At 33.9% G+C, this 21057-nt stretch overlaps 1 protein-coding gene across 4 annotated transcripts in view; it reads right to left on the reverse strand.

The window, feature by feature from the left end:
* LOC100377469 (mitogen-activated protein kinase kinase kinase kinase 5) overlaps window positions 1-21057 on the reverse strand; it is a 45589-nt gene that overhangs the window by 15395 nt on the left and 9137 nt on the right. For all 4 annotated transcript variants that reach the window (XM_085494373.1, XM_085494366.1, XM_085494370.1 and 1 more), the window contains exons 3-9: window positions 12413-12568; window positions 4465-4568; window positions 3423-3465; window positions 1719-1843; window positions 1208-1287; window positions 938-1082; window positions 570-695 (exon numbers count right to left, since the gene is read on the reverse strand). In XM_085494373.1, the coding sequence (XP_085350499.1) occupies window positions 570-695; window positions 938-1082; window positions 1208-1287; window positions 1719-1843; window positions 3423-3465; window positions 4465-4568; window positions 12413-12568 (779 nt within the window). The remainder of the gene's footprint in view (window positions 1-569; window positions 696-937; window positions 1083-1207; window positions 1288-1718; window positions 1844-3422; window positions 3466-4464; window positions 4569-12412; window positions 12569-21057) is intronic.

Here is a 21057-nt window from a genome sequence, read left to right on the forward strand (position 1 = left end):
GTGGGGATGTTAGTATCTACAAACAGAAGCTGCATCCGTGATGTACATGGTATTATTGTATAATTCATTGTTTATATGTAATTTACATTAAATATATAGTCAACCCCGAAGCAAAAGAGACGCATGGCTTATGCCATATTTCCCTGGTTATAAGGCAAGGGGTCTCAAAATGTAAAATTGTTGCAAATACGGGATGAGCTTATACCCGAGGACCAACTCGGAAAGACATTATTGGGGGGGGAGGGGGTTTAAGATTGTAATCATCTTACCATCCACAAAAAAATTATCCAAATTACATCTTTCGTTCACCATGCATATTTTAATAAGTGCCATCAACGTCCGGTAAAAACACACTGGGACTATTAACCAGGGATGTCCTCAATTCGTTAAATGTCTAAAATTAGAGGGGTGGGCTTATACTCAGGGAGGGACTTGTGATCGGGAAGTCCTCTAATACAAATCTTAGTGAATTTTTGTAAACAAATCAACACTATGTGCGGAACAAAATGCAGATATAATATCTATAGCGACAAGGCATTGTTACTGATGAATTCAGTTTATACGCTCACCTCTGCCGGGTCGTCGTCGTCATCAACCACAGTGAATACACTGTTAGTGGGATTGTTGACTTTGTCCAACAGTTCTAACGCTCGCCTCCTCGTCAACCTTTCCGGAGATACTGTAAAGAACTGATGCTGAAGATGACAACCAAAAGCAAGTTAGTGTTAAAATTCGGACATTGGATATGATCTGAGATACAAAATGCAATTTTTAGTTCATGTGCACTTCTGAAAAACCCAGAACGGTGTTTCTGGTGAGGGGACTTTAGTGTTAGTACAACGTTTGTTTTAATTACTGATATTTACACGACGCAGAAAACAAAACAAAAATAGTTTGCTATATTAAAAAACAAAAGAACTTTCATTATTTCTCCTACCTGTAACATTTTATCAGCGGTTGGCCTCCTTTTGGGATTTTTCGTCAATGCCATTTTGATAAAATTGTGGAAGACTGGCGACCATTTCTCCTTGTCCCGGAGTTTAGGGGGGACAAATCCACTTTTGGACATTAAGAAGAGCGCCCTGAAAGTGTGTCACACAGTATAGTTTAGATGTCAAAAGTGGAATACATATTTGCTTTGTTATATATTTGCTATGTTAATAAACAATAAAGTTCTCCGTCAGTAAACTGTGAAAGGTCAACGTACCTCATCGGGTGTAAATCAAACATAGGTGGCTGAAGCTCAGCTAATTCAATAGCTGTGATTCCCACAGCCCACACGTCACACTGAAAAAAAAAGCAAACCCACATGAACATTATTTAATAGTTCACACTCACGAACAGAGGGTTACAACCATTTTGTTTTTATCTTCTTACATGTATATAAGACAACAGAGAAACCAATGTGATAATATGAATCTGTCATTATTTAAAATTTACTAATAATAGTAAAAATAAACATGAACAAAATAGTGTCAAGTTCAACTGTTTGTCGGGTCACATTGAAAAACTAATCAAGAAGTAATCAAAAGACGAAGAAACAAATTCGCAAAACGATTCCGCTATAAACCATCAAATGTAATACAATATAATTAAGGTAATGATTTTTAGAGACTAAAGGGAGTTGATGGTATTTGAGCTGACCCCTAAAAACACTTGCCGGGTTTCTAGGCAAGTCTGACTTCACTGAAACACTCGCAGTTTTCTCTCCCACTCACCTGATAGTTGTACCCTCCTTTCCTCTCAACTGCCGCTACTTCCGGTGCCATCCAGTATGGCGTACCGATAAACGATTTCCTTTTACACATAGTCTGCGTGATCTGTGCTGAAACGCCAAAATCAGCTGCAAAAGAGACAAACAAACAAACAATGTAGATGTGTTTTTTTTTGATGAAATTCACATGCTGTACCACACATACAAAAAAACGTGTCAACACGAAAGCAAAAATTAAATCAATCTTGCAACAACGAACAGATACATACACATAAATAAACAAAAGAGAATAATATGTATATACATTACACTGTACACACAGACCAGCTTATATGTTCCAATCAATTAATCAAACCTATTTGTCAATGCTCTAGGCAAGAATAAGTAATACATTTAGTGAATTCACACTTGACCTTTCAGTTTTATTTTCTCGTAATCCATACAACTGACAGTCAATTAATTAACTGGGTTTTCATTAAGTCTTAGGATATTACAAAAAGAATACGAACAATGAAACAAATTACCGTTTAATATATTTATCGTGTACATATATATATTAATCTACCCATTTAACTGGGCCAAGACTGTTCCATTTATTATCACCCCCACCCCCAATAAAGAGTTAGCCATAAAGCCGGACATTTTTGTTCCAGGGATAAAATAATACATCCTTGAATGAACAATATTAGAATCGATAAACACAATGCGATATTATGCTTAGAACATTATAATTATGACTGACATGGGTTTTTATATACAGATTGCCCACGATAAGATTGCATACAACCAAATCACCCCCCCCCCAACCCCCACGCAATTATGAGACTTAGAAGCAAACTCTGCAAGCTGTGCAGAAAAAAATGCAAATGTCAAAGGTAAAACTCATAAAAAAAGCTTCGTATTTCATCTTACTTACTGCCAGACCATCAAAGCTTTAGCAAGTAATTGAAAATTGAACAATAAATGGCAGGAGATTTGCGAATCGGTCTTAGAATAAATCATCAATGACGTGCGAGAGGATCGCAGCAAATACAAATTGTTTATGGGCAACATAGAATTGTGAGCGCTTGTTAACATTGCCAATTAGCGATAGAGTGCGGGCTAGCATCTTCTTTCTTATTATGTGGAGAAATCAGAGAACATCAAGTCCATCTGTGTAAAAGGGAGGGGGAGGGGTCAAATGGCGGATAAATCTTAACCATAAAAAAAAATTAAAATTAGGATAGACTTGTGAAAAGTGAAAAGACTAATTTCGTAAAATATTTCAAAATATTCACCGAGTTTGTAAGCTCTCTTATACATTTACATACTTTCTAGGACTAGCTCGATGTACATTCCAAACTCACATATAAACATCAGGGACATTATTTTTTGGGCTAAACTTGGCATAAGTAGGTCACGGAACTCACTGGTATATCATTATCAGGACTCTGATGAGATCCCAACAGGGTAAAGCAGAGGAGACTGCCCTTAAAAAGCGATAGAAGGACATAGTTGAAATATATTTCATTTTCGTGTTATTTTTTGAAAGAAAGAAAGTTAGCATATAAGTTTTTATTATGTATGCCAGTTAATGTTTAGGGCTTGATACAGTTTTCTTTTAGTTTTCTGGGTTTTCAACAACATTAAGTCTGTGTGTGGCAAAGTCTATTTTGACCTTGTGAGGTTTATAACCTCGCCTCCCATCATGTGTTCAGTTTATACTCACCCAATTTAATGTCGCCCTCTTCTGTAAGTAAAATATTGGCGCCCTGCAGTTAAAATAAAAATAATTGTTTACATAAAATATTACACATGAGAATAGTCAGTGTGAGTGACACACACCGCATCACGTACTGTGGACGGTTTCTGAAGCGACCATATTGATTTGCACTATTAAAAGCGAATGTGCTTTATATGTTAATGACAGAGGTGAGTCTATGGTCTTATTTGTGAGACTTATTTTAATGATCTAGCATCCAATATATACAATTTTCGGTTGATGTGGGTTTCTAAATACAGCTAATCTAGCATGTATGAATTGATAATATGTTTATGTATGATAATATATTTATTTTTTAAAAAACAACAACAAGAATAAACATTTAGTCAATTTGGCTACACGTTATGGGAATTATGGGATTTTTTTTTTTAAACCCTTTGATTGAAAAATATTTGGCGAGAAAAGAAATACAGCATACAGGATAATTAAACAAAATAAAATTACCAATTGTGAAATAAAATTGTATGTACAGTAGGTCAAAAGGTCAATCAGTGGACACAGCAGTCAGAAATAAGGTAAAGATCATTTGAGCCAACATAGTGCCACGGCAGACCTGAAGCCTCCTCAAAGAAAAATGATTGCGATGATTGAAGCAAACCAACTATTCTAAGCATACACTGAGCACCTTGAATTACATAATATCTAGGTAGAACGACACGCTAGAAATAAATGGAGCGTGTGCTGTAGGTGTCCTCGGACAGCTGGTGTTAATAACCATGCATAAAACATTAACAACAGTTGACATTTTCCACTTCACTTGATCAGTTTTTTTTTTTTTAACATAAAGAGGTTAAATAAACTATTGAATAATAGATAAAAATCGATTAATTTAATAATTCTGTTGAGTAGAATCCGTTCAAGCATACGAACGTAAAGTGAATTAAAATTTGTTCAATAGTCGCCGATACTAGGCTACATCGATTTCACTAGTCTCATCTGGAGCAGTGGTCTATGACCTATGACCTTTGACCTTTGACCACTAACTCACCTTGATGTCTCTGTGCATCTTCCCAACATTATGCATGTAATCCAGCCCTGTCAGAGTTTCCTTGCATACATACGCAATCTGTAATTCCGTCAAAGGACCAGTAACTGGATGGAAAATAAAAGAAAGGTATATAAACGCAACTCTAAATATAAATTATTTCCTTATTTTTTTACATATATATATATATATATATATATATATATATTATGTGGGAGAGCACAAATAAAAATTTTGAGATCTGCATGTCAATTTCACGCCCGACTCACTTTCTAAGGAATGGAAGCAGGAAATGGATAAGGTAAAATCAGATATTAAGAATATTCAACCATCAGATGTTAAGAATATTCAACCAGAGCCAATTGAAACTCAAAATCGGTATGCCTGCTTACAGGGTGCTAATGACGAAAACACTTCCTCTACTGACCTACAAGCTGAAATAAAACACTATGTCCCTACTACCTCAGAAGTAATTGTTATCAAGGACAAACAAAATGATGTGGCCAAGTTGAAACAACATACCCATCATAATTTAGAGGGTGTTGACATATTAATTATTGGAGATTCCATGACAAAACACATCAACCCTAATCAGATGTATAAATATAAAAAGGTGAAGAAAATTCGCACATCAACCATCTCTGAGGCATCCAGCTATATATCCAATGTCACAAACCAGGAGCAGATTAAAATGGTGATATTACATGTTGGAACTAATGATGTATCCGAGAAAACAAGTGCAGAGTCAGTTGGTCAACAAATGAACTGTTTAATTGACTGTGCCACTGGAAAGTTTAGTGGGCTGACAGCAGTGTCATGTATTCTACCACAGTTCAACGATAAAGCTAACATAAACACAGTGATAGATGATATAAACAGTACAACCAGACTTAAATGCAATAACACTATGAACTGTTTATTTGTGGAACATAGGAAGCTAAGCAGTGCTAAGGATATGTATTCCAGTGATGGAATCCATATTAACATTAAAGGCACCAGTCTACTAGTAGCTGACATCAAACGCACAGCTGCTCATGTCCAGAGAAATACTCACCCTCAATACCAGAAAACGAGAAATTCTGGTAGTCATGATCAACAACAGTATCACAAATATGACAAACACAAGTCTTATCAACCAAGATCAGATTGGAATAATAATTCCAGAAACCAAAACCATGATCAGTATCAGTATACCCAGGCTTACATACAACATCATGATGAACAATACAATCGTCCCATTCAGTACCATAGCAGACACAACAATCGTGAAAACTACTATGACCATAATAGCCATTACGACAGTGCATATTACTATGATCATTCCAAGAAACATCATTCACATCGACGATATGATAATGATCATCAAGATTCTCACTACAGTCCTGCAGCTACTGACCAATTTTACTATCACAGTGGAGGTTATGAAGATGACCATGTAAACAAGAGCTATCAACATACAGACAACAAATACATTCAACGATCAGAGAGGCAGACAAACAATAGAATTATAAACCATGACTACTACAACTACTAATATTTAACTTCAATATTCCAGCAGATCATCATCACAACATTAAGTAATTATCAATGTCATTATATTTTACTTTAAATTTTTTTATTACTTTTCATTTAAAAAACAAAAATTTGTGGCCTGCAACCCCGTATCGTGGAGAATAGAATAATGATGAAAACAACAACTGTCAACAGTATTAGGCAGACTAATCTTAATGTAGGTAGTTGGAACATTCACGGCCTTGGTGCTAAGTGTGTAGAATCTGATTTTACTTCTATTTTAAAGAAATTTGATATTTTGTGCTTACAAGAGACGTGGTTAGGTAGTCTAGGTAGTAATAGTAGTTCATTAGATGTATTAGATAGTTATAGTTATTTTAAAACAGACAGAAAATGCAAATCAGCTAGAAGTAGGAGGAACTCTGGGGGAGTGGCAATTTTGTTTAAATCAGGGTTGAGGGGAGGGCTGAGGGAAATAAAGTCTGAAATTAACGACTTCCTTTGGTGTAAATTGGACAAGGAATTTTTCTCATTAGAAAATGATATTTATTTGGGTTGTATATACATTCCACCCGAAAATTCGGTTTATCACTTAGATGTTGACTACTTTGGCATTTTAGAAAAAGAAATAACAGTTTTCTCCAATCAGGGCCAGGTAATTATAACAGGTGATTTCAATAGTCGCACTGGAAATCTAATTGATTACATTGCTTTTGGAGATAACATTCATGTACCCACTCCAAATAATTACACTTTAGAAAATTTTGAAAAAAGGCACACCCAAGATAAAACTAACAATAAGTTTGGCAAACAATTAGTCGATCTTTGTACTATAAATAATCTTTTAATAGCCAATGGTAGGAAGATAGGTGATTTAAATGGAAACTTTACCTGTCATAATCCGGTCGGTTCAAGTACAGTTGATTACTGCATTAGCACAAAGGATTTACACAGACATATTGATTATCTTAAAATTCATGATATTAATTACTTGTCAGATCATTGTCCTATTGGTTTCTCACTAACTGTAAATTACAATCACACCAAGAACACAAAGCTTGTGAATAAATTGAAACCGCACTGTAAAAAATTCATTTGGGACGTTGAGGCAAAGCAAAAGTACAAAATCATGTTACAAAATTCAAATTTTGAAACAATGTTCAAAAACTACCTTGCCAATGATTTCAAAGACAGTGATGTCAATGAACCAACAGATCAATTCAACAAAATATTAATTAATGCAGCAGATAATTGCCTTAAAAAAGTAACCAATAAAAGAACAATAAATAATAAAAACTATAAACAACCAAAACAACAACAATGGTTTGATAAGTCGTGTTCTACACTAAAAAGGGAATTAATTAGTACCTCTAAGTTGCTAACAAAACAACCAACCAACCCGTATATCAAACACCAATATTATACTCTTAAAAAGCATTATACAAAACTTATAAAATATAAAAAAAGAGAATATAAAAACATGTTGGTGTCCAAACTTGAACATATGGACAGTGCCAACCAAAATGAGTACTGGTCTGTGCTGAAAAGCCTACGTAATCAAAAGACCAAAAATCAAGACACAACAATATCCGGAAAAAATTGGATTGATCATTTTTCAAAACTCTATAATAAAACAAACATTAAAAATCATGAGTTACAAAATAATCTTATAGAAAAAGAAATGCGACAAATTCCCAACCAATATCTAAACTCAAATATCACATACAAAGAAATTCTTAGCGCTGTTAGCAAACTAAAAAACAATAAATCAGCTGCTGATGACAGCATTGCCAATGAAATGTTGAAAACCAAAAATAAGTTAATGATAAGATGTTTACAGAAACTTTTCAACTGTATTGTAGATAGTGGAAAATTTCCTGCAACCTGGAAATCTACGATTCTTGTTCCACTACACAAATCAGGCGACAAATTAAATCTTGGTAATTATAGAGCTATTGCATTAACAAGTTGTCTCTCAAAACTATTTACTGGCATAATGAATCAAAGATTGACCACATACTTGGAAGAAAATAATTTATTTACCGACATGCAGTTTGGCTTTAGGAAAGACAGGAGAACGACAGACGCAATTTTCCTGTTAAAAACAGCAGTTGAAAAAACAATTTATAATAAAAATAAAAGCAGCAGTTCTGGAAGACGGTTATACACATGTTTTGTTGACTTTAGAAAGGCTTTCGACAGCATCTGGAGGGATGCACTCTTTCTGAAGTTACAAAACAGTGGTATCACGGGGAACTTTTATGAAATAATAAAATCTATGTATAAGGATATTAAATATAAAATTAAATTGTCAGAGGGTATAACTGATGGATTTCAGTCTACCTGTGGAGTTAAGCAAGGCTGCAATTTATCACCAACTTTATTTAACATTTTTCTGAACGATCTGCCAGAATTATTTGGGGATCAAATTGATAAACCAGTTCTAATGGGCGAGAAACCTATAAATTGCATCCAATATGCAGATGACCTTGCACTTATTTCAGAAACGGAAGACGGCCTACAAAGCTGTCTGAACAAATTAAATGACTATTGTATAAATTGGAATTTAGAAGTAAACGTAAAGAAAACTAAAGTCATGGTATTTAATTGCAGCAACAGACTGATTAAAAACATGAATTTTAAAATCAACAACCAAGACATAACAGCTGTTAGCGAGTTTTGCTATTTAGGGGCAATATTTACTCCAAATGGGAAATTTAAAACAAACTTATCTATGTTAAAAAATAAATCATTGAAGGCTCTTTTCAGCATCAGACAAACAGTCTTAAACCACAAAATAATTTCACCAGCACTTAGTTTGAAAATTTTCGACCAATTAATTTCACCTATACTCATGTATGGTGCAGAAATCTGGGCCAATGAAATCACAACTGACAGTAACAGTTTAGAGCAAGTTTGCAGTCATTTTTACAGGTTTATCCTAGGAGTGAGTAAAATGACGCCAATTAGTGGTTTGAAAGCAGAACTTGGTAGGTTACCAGTAAAATTAAAAATTAATTTGGCTCAAATTAAATACTGCCATAGACTATATAGTCTGCCAGATAATCACATTTTAAAATTAGCCCTGGATGAAATGATAAAAATTAATTCAAACTGGGTAAGGACTATTAATGCTACACTGGGACATGATCTAATTAAAATAAAAAATGATCACAATATGGAAAATTGGAATCAAATACTAAAAAAAGTAAAACTCAGACTATCTGAGTTTTATATTCAAAGATGGAGAGAAAAACTAAATTTCAGTGAAACCAATGAAAATAGGGGAACAAAACTGAGAACATACAAACTATTCAAAGTAAGCTATAATATGGAAAATTATTTGCAAAACATTTCAAATTTCAGTCTCAGGAAAATGCTTTCAAAATTCCGTCTGAGTGACCACAACTTAGAAATAGAATTAGGTAGAAGAACAAAGCCCAAAATAGAATTAGAAAATAGACACTGTAATAAATGTAACACTAAAGCATTAGGAGATGAAAAACATTTCCTGCTATTTTGTACTGGCTATATAGAACAAAGAAAAAAACTGTTTGATGAGTGTTCAATAAATATTTACACAATGGATGTGAATTCCATATTTAAAAAGATTATGGAGAATAATATAGCTTTAGCAAAATACTTAAAGAGCACAATTTTTAAAACCACAGAAAGTAATTAATTTATTTTATTTTACTAACATTTTATTTTTTTATCTCTTATGTATTGTATGTATTTATGTTCCTTACCATACAAAAACCCTCTGAAGGTTTTTTAGTAGTGTAATAAAGTTATTATTATAAATACATTTTCGTGTCTAGTCAAATACTTAAAAAAACACACACAGAGCGTTACAGTCTGGTTGTAACATCCAGATTGGAATTAGTGAGTGAGTTCAAAGCTCCCAGCGTGTGGTAGACTATTAAATGCAACAAAAAAAAAAAACATTTAAATTAACGTCTACAACACAACAATTAAAACAGCTTCAGTATCTGCACAAAAAAACAACCTAGACATAGAATAAACATTAAAAATAATTCAATACATAATTTTCAAGGTTCAAATTCATACAGAGTTGCATCTCATCTTGGTTATACATGCATACAAACAACAAAGGCATGACTTCCTTTTAATTCGACAACTGGAAAGATGAGACCTTAAAAGAACACTGTTTTGAAAGCAGGCCAAGGCAACCATATTGAAAAGAGTAGATGACAGATCAGATGTATATTACAGTCATGTAAAAACACATTGTGATTAAATCTTTAGTGCAGCTTCACTCCAGCCAGGTAATACACTGCCTAGAATCACAATTATACAAATCGGGAATATTTCTCAAAATATTTTTTTTTTGTATATTACACTGTTAAATTTTTCCCAACACATTTAATTTATTTATTTCAAAAACACTGCCAGTAGTAGACTGGAACAAATCTGTTTTATGAGAACAATACAACATGACCTACTTTTTATCTATACCTCTATAAAAGCGGTTTCCTGCTTTTGAAGTATTAAATTACAATGTGCCAATAGTAAATTTTTAAGGTGTTTTTATGTGACAATCGCAAACCATTTTTTATTACATGGGAGAAAGACATTTATAGTGAATTTCATGAGTCAGCGGGGAAAAATAAGTAAATATTTCGACCAATCACATGTGATGTTCATACCAATGCTAAATAAAACCAGCCAGAGCATGTTGAGAAATGATTGATGATAAGTATATAATACATTTTTTTTGGAACTAAAATGGCCTCCAGTCAAACAAATTTTCATTTAAATCCAAAATTGAAGTGAAGTAATATATTATCTTTTGCCCTTGTACCAAATTGAAAACCGTGTTTGTTTGTTTGTTAAAGCGTATCAGACAAATGAGTAGAACACAAACATAAAAAAAACAAAATGACAGCCAGTTGTCAATTATGAATCAAATCGAAAAAAAAAAATTAATTTCGGTGTTGTTTTTTAAATAAAATGGCAACCAGTCTGTTGAAGGTCAACTAAACAAAAAACAAGTTGAGGTGACTTGCCTCTCTACAAAATTTTAGCATAATCAGTAAAGGCACATGATGGCGAATGGATAAAACCCAAATCATTAGTCTCTGTTAGGGTCTACAACCAACGGGAAATAAAAACTGCAAAGTTCTATGAAAGCTAATAATAAAAGTCCAATTGATCACTTCAAGACATGTGAGTTCTTCACTTTTAATTTAATTCCCGAATGCTTGCATACTGGTTTCTCAAGTCTTTCCTTACTGGCAATACAAGGCAATTATCTTTCACTATTTTGGCTGGATGGTATCACAATCCAGAAAAATAAATTCTTTCTCACATTTTGTTTAATAACAACGTTAAGAATGCAAAAATCAAATTTTTCCATTTTTCGCTCCATAAACTCAAACTAAAATAATCCATTGCAATAATTTTACAGTTGTAACAATATAGTTCATCATAACTGATCCAATGTTGTGATAGATGCCGTAACAGCCCCCCCCCCCCCCCCCCCCCGAGAGACCTTGTTATACAACATGCCACAAGGTAGCGGGAAAGTGACCTGGAAACACTCCGTTCAAGGCTATGTCTGTCTCAGTCAGTGTAAAACTGCTGGTATGTGCATACTTGTATTGTATCCGCCAATATCTTGTTACTGTGATAAATGATTTCGAAAAATGTGTATGACCTTGGTCAGAAACAAAAACATACCAATTCGTGTATTTAATAATTTCCACAACGCACTGCTTCATTTTTAGTATTCTGAATTACAAAGCTTAAAGAACAAAGTGTAGGGCAATTATAGTTTTGTAATAGATACATTCTGACTCATAAAACACGATAGCATCCACCATCAAAATGGATTTGTTGTTTACACTATTGTTTAACGCAACAAGTGAATTCTAGTTATTTCCTGTTGAAAGTGTTCGTCAGTTTCACAACAAGGAAATCAGCTAGGTTAAATAAATATATTTTCACTTATAATGCATAGTAAAAACTTTTAAAAACCATATTGTTTTCTCGCTAAAATTTCGATCCAACATTTTAAACATTTTGTGCCAGGCGACATTTCCACACGATGTTTTCTCTTCCGAGTGATTTTGCAAGTCTACAAATCAGTCTTCTAAATCTATAAACATCACCTGTTTAGAAGGCTGGGGGTTGACTGTATTTATATACTACTGGGTAAACAGTCTGATCTACAACCTTCCTGATACGAGACAAATACGCCAACTGCTGTACCATCGACCATGTTCTACAATTTCTACAATGTTAGTTTCGAACTGAATGGTTCACAGACTTTGATCAGAAAAAATATGAAAAAAGCGTTTTTTTCAGACTTAAAGTATTCAAGGAAAGCAAAACCATGACACAAGAGAGAGAGAGAGCAAAAACTGGTTTAAGCACTTCGAATACAAAGAAAGTAAAAAACTAAACATCGACTTACTGTGATAGATGTCCTGCAGAGACCCACCTCCGCAGTACTCCATGGCGATCCAGAGCTTCTCTCTTCGCAGGTAACTGCCAAAATATGCGACAATATTGGGGTGCTTGCATTCCCTCATCATTAGAATCTCTTGCTGAATAATTGAGAAATCATCACCTGTAAGAAAAGATATCAAATGTTTATTCATGTATTTCACATTAGGAGAACCTCTCCACATGTATGTTGCAGGTCCAGGGAGAGTAATAAAGTTAGTTCTTCATAAATAATTTCTGTTATCGTTATGAAATATTAATTTGGTTCTAAGAAAGTAGATATTGGTCTGTGAATTAGTTATTGGCATGTTGCATTTAATACAGAATTTAGCATTCAGAGTAACATTCAGTATATGTAAAAATCAGCTAAGAATATGTCAGCGATGTTTTCTGATTCAATGCCTCCAAAACCAATTAGTTACAAAATGTCTTATAATACTGTGGAATACTTTATTTTCGCTGGAATTAATTTTCGCTGAAAAGGCTTTTTGGGCATTTTGTATGGAATTTATTTTTACTGATTTTGAATGAGTATTATGTGAAATATAGGAAAAAAAGTATATTCACTAGATTTTATTTTCACGAAATCATCCCTTCAGCAAAAATAGCGAAAATAAATTCCAAGCGAAAATAAAGTATTCTACAGTATCGCTATTCAGGATAATACTATACTTATTGGTTTTGTGGCTGCGGTTGATATGCAGTATTATTTTCCCTAAGTGACTTCGACCAATAACAGTTTACTTCAATGGGTACAATCTTTCTGAATATCGGTCTCAACTAAGACTAAGACTAAGAGCAAAGAGTGTACCTAGTATTACTGTATTTGTTGGATCTATAAGCTGATTATTACTTGCAGAGAATGAAGTACCAGTATGTTTACATCAAAGTCATGATGTACCATCGCAGTACAGATGTCCACCAGGCGTACTGATTAAAATTTAATATATGACCAGCGTGTTTAACTAAATTATTAAATTTGATTATGTAAATTCACAGTATGGCTTGGCTAGACAACCAAATACCATGCATGTACATGTGTAAAGGCAGCGTAAACATTTTATTTTCTGTGAATCTCGATACATCGGTTTTCCTAGTCAGCTACATGTACATACTAATAAAAGTTGATATTTTTGTTCTAGTTACCGGTACATACATGATGAATCTACCCATTTTAAAACAGTTAAAGCCATGGGAACAATTCATTTTTGATGATTACGGTATTCACCCGCTTTATCAAGGTATTAAATAGCTGACTAAAAGCCCATTGAACAGGGTGAGTACCTTAGCACCCTATGCACAATGTAACTCAGTGCTTAAACTTGCAGTCATAAATTCCTGCAATACTACAACAATAATTGAATTCAAGGCCAATTTACAAAAACACAATTATTGAATTTTTTAAACTATGTACTTTATTTTATTGTGGGTTTTTAAATGTTTTGTGTGTGTACCAACATTCCGGATTTATCCAGTACTTCAGATTTGAAATTTCATGTGTGGAGTGATATTTTAAAGTTAAAGTCGGGTTAGAAATGTAAAACACCTTTGCATGCGGAAATTTGAATTTTTTCTTTGATTTTTCAGAGGGAAAAAGAGCAGGAGAAATGTATCAGAGAAATCTGCCCACATGCTGTCTTCTGTGGCTGAGCAAAGCGTACAAACAATATGCAACAATTCCAGCCCATTCATTTCCTCAAGTAGTATTCTACATGGTGGATATGTAGCACACACACAATGCATGTATCAATGAAATGTATCAATGAAATGTATCAATAAAATGTGTCAATGAAATGTATCAATGAAATGTATCAATGACATGTAAGTTTAAAAGTTCAAGTACATGATCACAGGCATGCTATTTTCTCACACTCCTTGAGGTATTTGGCTGACCATTAAAACTTATCAGAATTCCTTGACTTTTACCATCTGGTTTAAATTTATGCTAGATATGTATCCTCACCAAACTACTTTACGCAAAAAAAAAAAAATGTGTCAAACACCCATGGAAGTGGCAATTTTTGAGCCATTCCCCATCGGTTGCCATGTTTTCAGACTGGTTTTTGTACTGGGTAAACAATACTAAAAGTTGAAAACCATTCAATAATTATGTAACATTTTAGAAACAAAAAAAATTATAATTATATTATTATACATTATAAACATTACTTGTCTTTGTTCCGAGTTACTTCTAATGAACTTGAGAATACTTCAAAATGGAGGCCCCTGGGAAATTTCTCCCTAGTAATTCTACTGTATCACAGTTATTTCAATCACTGCAAATTAGTCAATTGTACACTTGGGTGAGTTACCATAGCAACACAGATGACTCATGGAAATAACTGCATACACACCATTAAAGAATGAAAGTGCAAATACCATTGTTCCTGACATCACACTTGCGATATTCTCACCTTTACCATTTGTTTTTTCTACCTGGAGGTGTTTTGAGTGACAAACCTCAATATGGAACACGGTAATTTGGCTTGGAAATTATTCTCATTCCAAATACTAAGTGCCCCCCCCCTCCGTATTTCATAAGATATTTGAAGGTATGTGATTACATATATATAATGATTATTATAACCAATATTAAAGGTTTTCTTAATGAAAGAAATCAAAATTTTAATAAAACAAGAAACTAGATTAAAATCACTGTTTTCAATCAGAACACTTAGAAATAATAAAACATTACATATGTATGTTATGTAAAACCTAAATAATTATATTGTGTGCCGTGTAAATTTAGAAACTGATTTGTAAGATATGGATATCACTTACTTTTACCACATCTGATTTTTAATAACTCTAAATTTATGCAATAATATGAGCCGTATAAGTGCATGACGAATGTGTTCCCGAAATGATCTGCCGTAACAAACAAGGTTGCATTGGAAACTACTGGTTTGATTTTCATTAAAATCAATATACAATTACAAAGCAGTTGCAATGATTGCTACCAATTCCAATAGCACTACAGTCTAGCTAAGGATGAGTGACATGCACAATTTACCTGCATTGTGGGAAATCCCAAAACATCACATTCAGAAATCACGTAATAACTATTATTATATATCTGTCACCGTAACGCTATAAGTTACAGGGTGCCTTAATTTTGCAATATTTTACAGGGTATTTTCATCTTTCCATATAAAGAAATGTGGAATGATTACGCGCATAAGCGTCCTCTAATAATAAAAACAAACATGGCTGCCAGCAGGGTTTGACTGGACTCTTTACAAAGAAGTTCGCTGATTCTGTTCTAAATTTTTGGATTTTAGCATTCCCATGATGTATCCATGGAAGGAAAAGATGTATATTAATAAGGTTATTTACGAGAATACCTCAAAGTACAAATTTTCAGTTTTTTTACTCAAAAAGTTTGACTATTTTTGTCCTAAACTTCTGAAGGAAAGTGCAGACTATAAACAGACTATTTTGCGATGAAAAGAGGGAACTGGAGGTGAAAAAAGTTAACCATGTTATACACAAAACTATGTACAAGCAAGATGGTCAGATAAATACATTTTAATTGACTCTACAATTATTTACCAGTTCTTTGAATTTATTTGTAAACATAAAGCGTATCAGTCTCCCAGTACATGGGATTATTTGCCAATGCTACGCCATACGAAAGATCAAGGGGTACGTCATTTTGAACCCATCTGGCATGGTGCCAATATACAATTCAAATGATATGATGTTTCTCAATAAACAATAACTTCCAGAGACTTAGCAATGTTTTTAACATACTGGTAATTCAGCCCCAACAGCGAGGATACACACCAAAATAGTACGATATTTCATTCACGGGCATATGGAAATTATGGGACCCCGGTTTAAAGGTGACATAAATAATCAATATTCCAAGAAAAAATATTTGCAATAAACACTGCTTTTGCTTTATTATTAGTCCCATTAGGGCATGTACTTAGGCAAATGAAAACAATAAGTCTATGGTCAAAGTTAGTCATTTTAACAACTCAGTATACAACTGCAATTTTTCGGTTATGCGCAATTTCATTGAAGACAAGCAGTGGTTGGAGAAAGTAAAGTACACATATATGTTTCTTGTGTTTTGAAGCAAGTCCAAGATTTTTGTTTAATGTATTCTATAAACATAATTGACAGTCATGAATTTTACATTTTTTATATTTCAATGATTCACAAACAAACTGGCCGTACTTGACAAACTCAGCACTCATATCTGGATCAAGTACCCAAACCCAGACATTTGTACGATTTCTACATAACTGGATTCTCAATTCACTTAGTGCCCACACCTTCCAGAACACTACACTCCCTACAAATAAAGCTGCCTGGTTATGAAACCTGGTCACTGGATATTATTTTAATTTTTCCAACAATGAAAATATAGATGGTCTATCATGAAAAGGAGGTGAAGATTTACCTACGAATCATGTAGAGCCACGCGTCATAGCAAAAAATCATTCCACATTGAGCGTTTGTATACAACTAAATATATTCAACAACGAAGATAATTATAAAGATCTTTTTCCACTGACTTAACCGAATAAACATTATATTGTAAATTCTGATGGTGCATAAATAATGTATAAAATTTGCATTTGTTTTTGTAATTCATTGTAAAAATGGTGATGTGTTCAAATCCAATTTGAATATTAGGAGGACATTTTTTTTATTTCCCTGCAGTATATTTCAAATAACTAACGTTGCTTTGGTAACATATTAAAAAGAGACACTGCTCTTTTTATTACTAATGTGATTAGAACAAAGCGACCCTGCAGAAATTCAATGCCTGGAATGCATATTTAATCAATCCACTGCTATTTTCTGTCAAACCACATCGTTAAAAGCTTTCAGTTTAAAGAGCAAGAATGAGTCCATTTCTGACTTTGCGATACATAGTAGGGTTTTGTAATGATATGCAAGACGTTCTAGATCGGGTCAATGTCGAGCATAAACAGTGTAACGTCTTGATATTATTAGAAATATTAAAAGTAATTTCTTTTTTTTTTTTTAATGACTTTAGTTAGCTGCTAATTATCATAGCGGGCCAGTCATGAACTTGAACTGTTGTTGACCTGGGAGTTTGTTGATAGCTTAAGTATCAGTATACACAAATTCATTTCTAGTTTTCCACGATACGGTACTGTATTACTGAATCCCTAAAGGTATACAATAGGTGCATCAAAAAACCAACAGAAACTCACAGACATTATATTTCTATCAGAAAGATGTCTGAACAGGAACCTTCTTGTCTCAAAGTGATAAGTCTCTCTCCTTCAAGAAGGAGGAGTTTGATGCCTCATGCAATGGTGCATGAAAACAGGCAATTTATTTTCAGACAAAAACAAAAAGAGATTAAAGCCGCAAGCGGCGTCACCGGGGCCCAAGCTGACAAGATTCTGTTTCATAATTAATGTGGTCACATGTTAGACAAACAGGTAGCTTGAATTATCAGTAACATGAGGTCAAAATAAAGTTGGTACCATGTATTTACCTGGTTTGGTTATCGAAATATGGTTTTCAGGATATATAATGAGCCATGTTCTTATGCACAATAATGAGATTACATAATCATATATAGCCATTTCTAATGTCAGTTACATCTTTAATTCAATGTCTTCATAATGACACTAGTTACATGTCCTGCTCTGCGACAGTGTTTTAGATATGACTGTTATGCATATTAATGAGTTCACATGACCATATATGGTCATCTGTTATTTTAATCAAATCTCTTGTTCACTGTTGTCATAATAACACAGGATTTATCTTCCTAACTGCAAAAGTGTTTAAGATATAATGGTTATGCATATTAATGAGTTCACATGACCATATATGGTCATCTGTTATTTTAATGAAATCAATTGTTTAATGTTGTCATAATAACACAGGTTTCATCTTCCTAACTCCAACAGTGCTTGAGATATATCAGTTATGCATATTAATGAGGTTAGAAGCCCCCCACCCCTTAGGCGCCCAGCGACAAAACCCAGCCACGTGCCATTCGGTTGAAAGAATGCATCTCAAGAGTAGAATGCACATATACAATTTTAGCCAAATCGGACCAATACAACACATGTAATTGCACAAGATTTGTTTTCATAAACTCCAAGATGGCGACCAAACCATGTGACTGATCAAAATAATAATATTTTTCTCATATGGAGCTAAGGCCAGGCATGGTAAATATAAAAACATCTTGTAGATTGGTTGAATCACCTCTGAGAAACAAATGCCCAAACTTTTGGTCAATTTTGCTTAAAATCCAAGATGGCGGCAAAACCACGTGACTGATCTGAAATCTATTTTAGGTTTCTGAAAGGGTTTGATATACAGATGCCATGAAGCAAAAGTGAAAATAATCCCTCAAGTGTGGCATGAGTAAAAAACTACTTCCTGTTTAGAAGAAACCCAAAATGGCGGCCAAACCATGTGACCAATCATAACAATTTTTTTCAAACGTAAATGAGCTTCATATACAGAAGCTAAATACTACATATGAGAGCATTCTGCTTGGTGGTTCTGAAGAAGAAGATTTTTAAGTGTTTTTTGCCGTTTTTAGGAAAAACAAAATGGCGGGGAAAAGTCACATGACCGCTAAAGTTTTTATTGCTGATATCTATTACACATGAGTTGTACTATATACCATAAAAAAATCTAGACGCCTAGACCCTCAGAAAGTGGTCAAACAGTCACTTCCGGTTTTATTTCAATCAAATATGGCTGCCAAACTAATTGACCAATCGAAATTCTGAAAGTATGTTGCACCAGTTCACATTAGGGACTATCAGCACAGAGCAGTATCAGACCATTCTGTTCAGCGGTTTTCTCAAACGGCTTGACGAAAAAATTTACGGAAGAAAGAAGAAAGAAAGAAGAAAGAAGAAAAAAAACGGACAATAAGAATAGGGGCCTCGCCCTATGGGTTTGGGCCCCTAATAAATCACAATAGCAGTAAAATCAGTATCTAGGAAACAGGCAGCCATATTGATATTATGGGATAGCAAGTTGAATACAAGATCAAAATTTATGACACAAAACCAATAAATAACTGCTCTGCTGTAAATTGACCTGAAGCAAGTTCATCCTAACTAGGACCTTGAGTTGATTCACTGCCACCTGTCTTAAGTCTCTGGGGCGTTAAATTTTGCCACTAAAATTGGATTTAATTTGAGACAAGCAGAAATATTTTATGACAGTCACTGACTTTTATTGAGGGACAACAGTAAAATCTCCGCTGCTACAATATTTTGTTACTTCCCATCTTGACATTTTAGATTCTCAAAAATTTGTCTTTTGGGAAATAAAAATGATTCATAATACCGTTTATCAGTAGCGCTTTTGTAAATGACAATGTGTGTCTGCGGTTAAAACTTATAATACAGTATACAGCAAATACATTTTTGTTTTTATGTGTGCTTTCATTGCAGATGTGCTTGTAAATACAGCAAACACTCCATGTACCATGGATTCAAAACTAAAGGAATACCGCGATTTGATTGTCTGGAACTGCAGTATATCATGAATAAGATAGCTACTTGACATCAAATCTAAATACATGTTTACAAGTATGCAAACGTCGTTGATATCAGAAATATGATCACTGCAAATGTTAATATTAGAAATATGATCACTGATGAAGGCCGCCTACTTAACCATACACAACATCTCTCAAAATAGCGTGCCACCACAGCATGATAGACTAAGTATTTCTATCAGATCCGTTTTAATGGCAAAGGCCTTTAATTCCTGCAAGTCGAGAACAGACGCAATAGAGGACAACGTCCTGCTTGCCCTAATAATTAGAGGAGTAGATGGGAACTGCAGGAAGACTTGATAATAAATTATTTCTCAGCCATAAATAATGTCTGTTATGTCTATATAAAAGTAACGCACAGACGAATCTCAGCATCTGCCAAGGAGGTGGTGACAAACCAGATTAATAATCTGACCTCGTAACATATACGTGTACAATAACGTTTTCAATGCATTCATTCTGCGGTTTATTTACAGTTATAAATGGGCAAGGAGGATATTTTCAAGTGGATATACGATATATTGAGTGAAAGTTTGCATACTAAAATGCGTGAAAGTTGTTAGATGCACACACTGCTTTGAATAGCAAATCAACGCACAAGTAGAAACGCGATTGCGGTACCGATATTGACGAGTAAAGTCGTTTTCGTGGGAAGCAAATTGAAATGAATTTTTTAAGACGGTGAAAACCACTAGGTTGGTTAATACTATGACATAGCATATCATGAGAATTTATAATTTTAGTATTTAGAGTTTAACATCAGCATTACTACAAGACTGAATCAATAAATACGCTATTTGTATGATCATGAACTGCTTTTGCCTTCCTGTATAATTCTGACTTGGTTTCATATTACAAATGTAACCTGACAACAATAGCTATTGGAATGTATAGCAATACATGTTTTCAAGATAATACACAGGAGGTGTATTTTAGAACAAAAGCAGCGAACGAAGGAGCACCGAGGTATACAGGTAATTTTGAGACATTCACAACTTTACAACAAAGTTTTCTTACATATGTTTTTTTTAGCCTGCTGCAATACCTGCACATTCTGTTATTTGACTAGAAAAAAAAAATGTACA

Source organism: Saccoglossus kowalevskii, chromosome 2, assembly GCF_978046115.1.
Source record: "Saccoglossus kowalevskii chromosome 2, keSacKowa6.1, whole genome shotgun sequence".
Taxonomy (NCBI): Eukaryota; Metazoa; Hemichordata; class Enteropneusta; family Harrimaniidae; genus Saccoglossus; species Saccoglossus kowalevskii.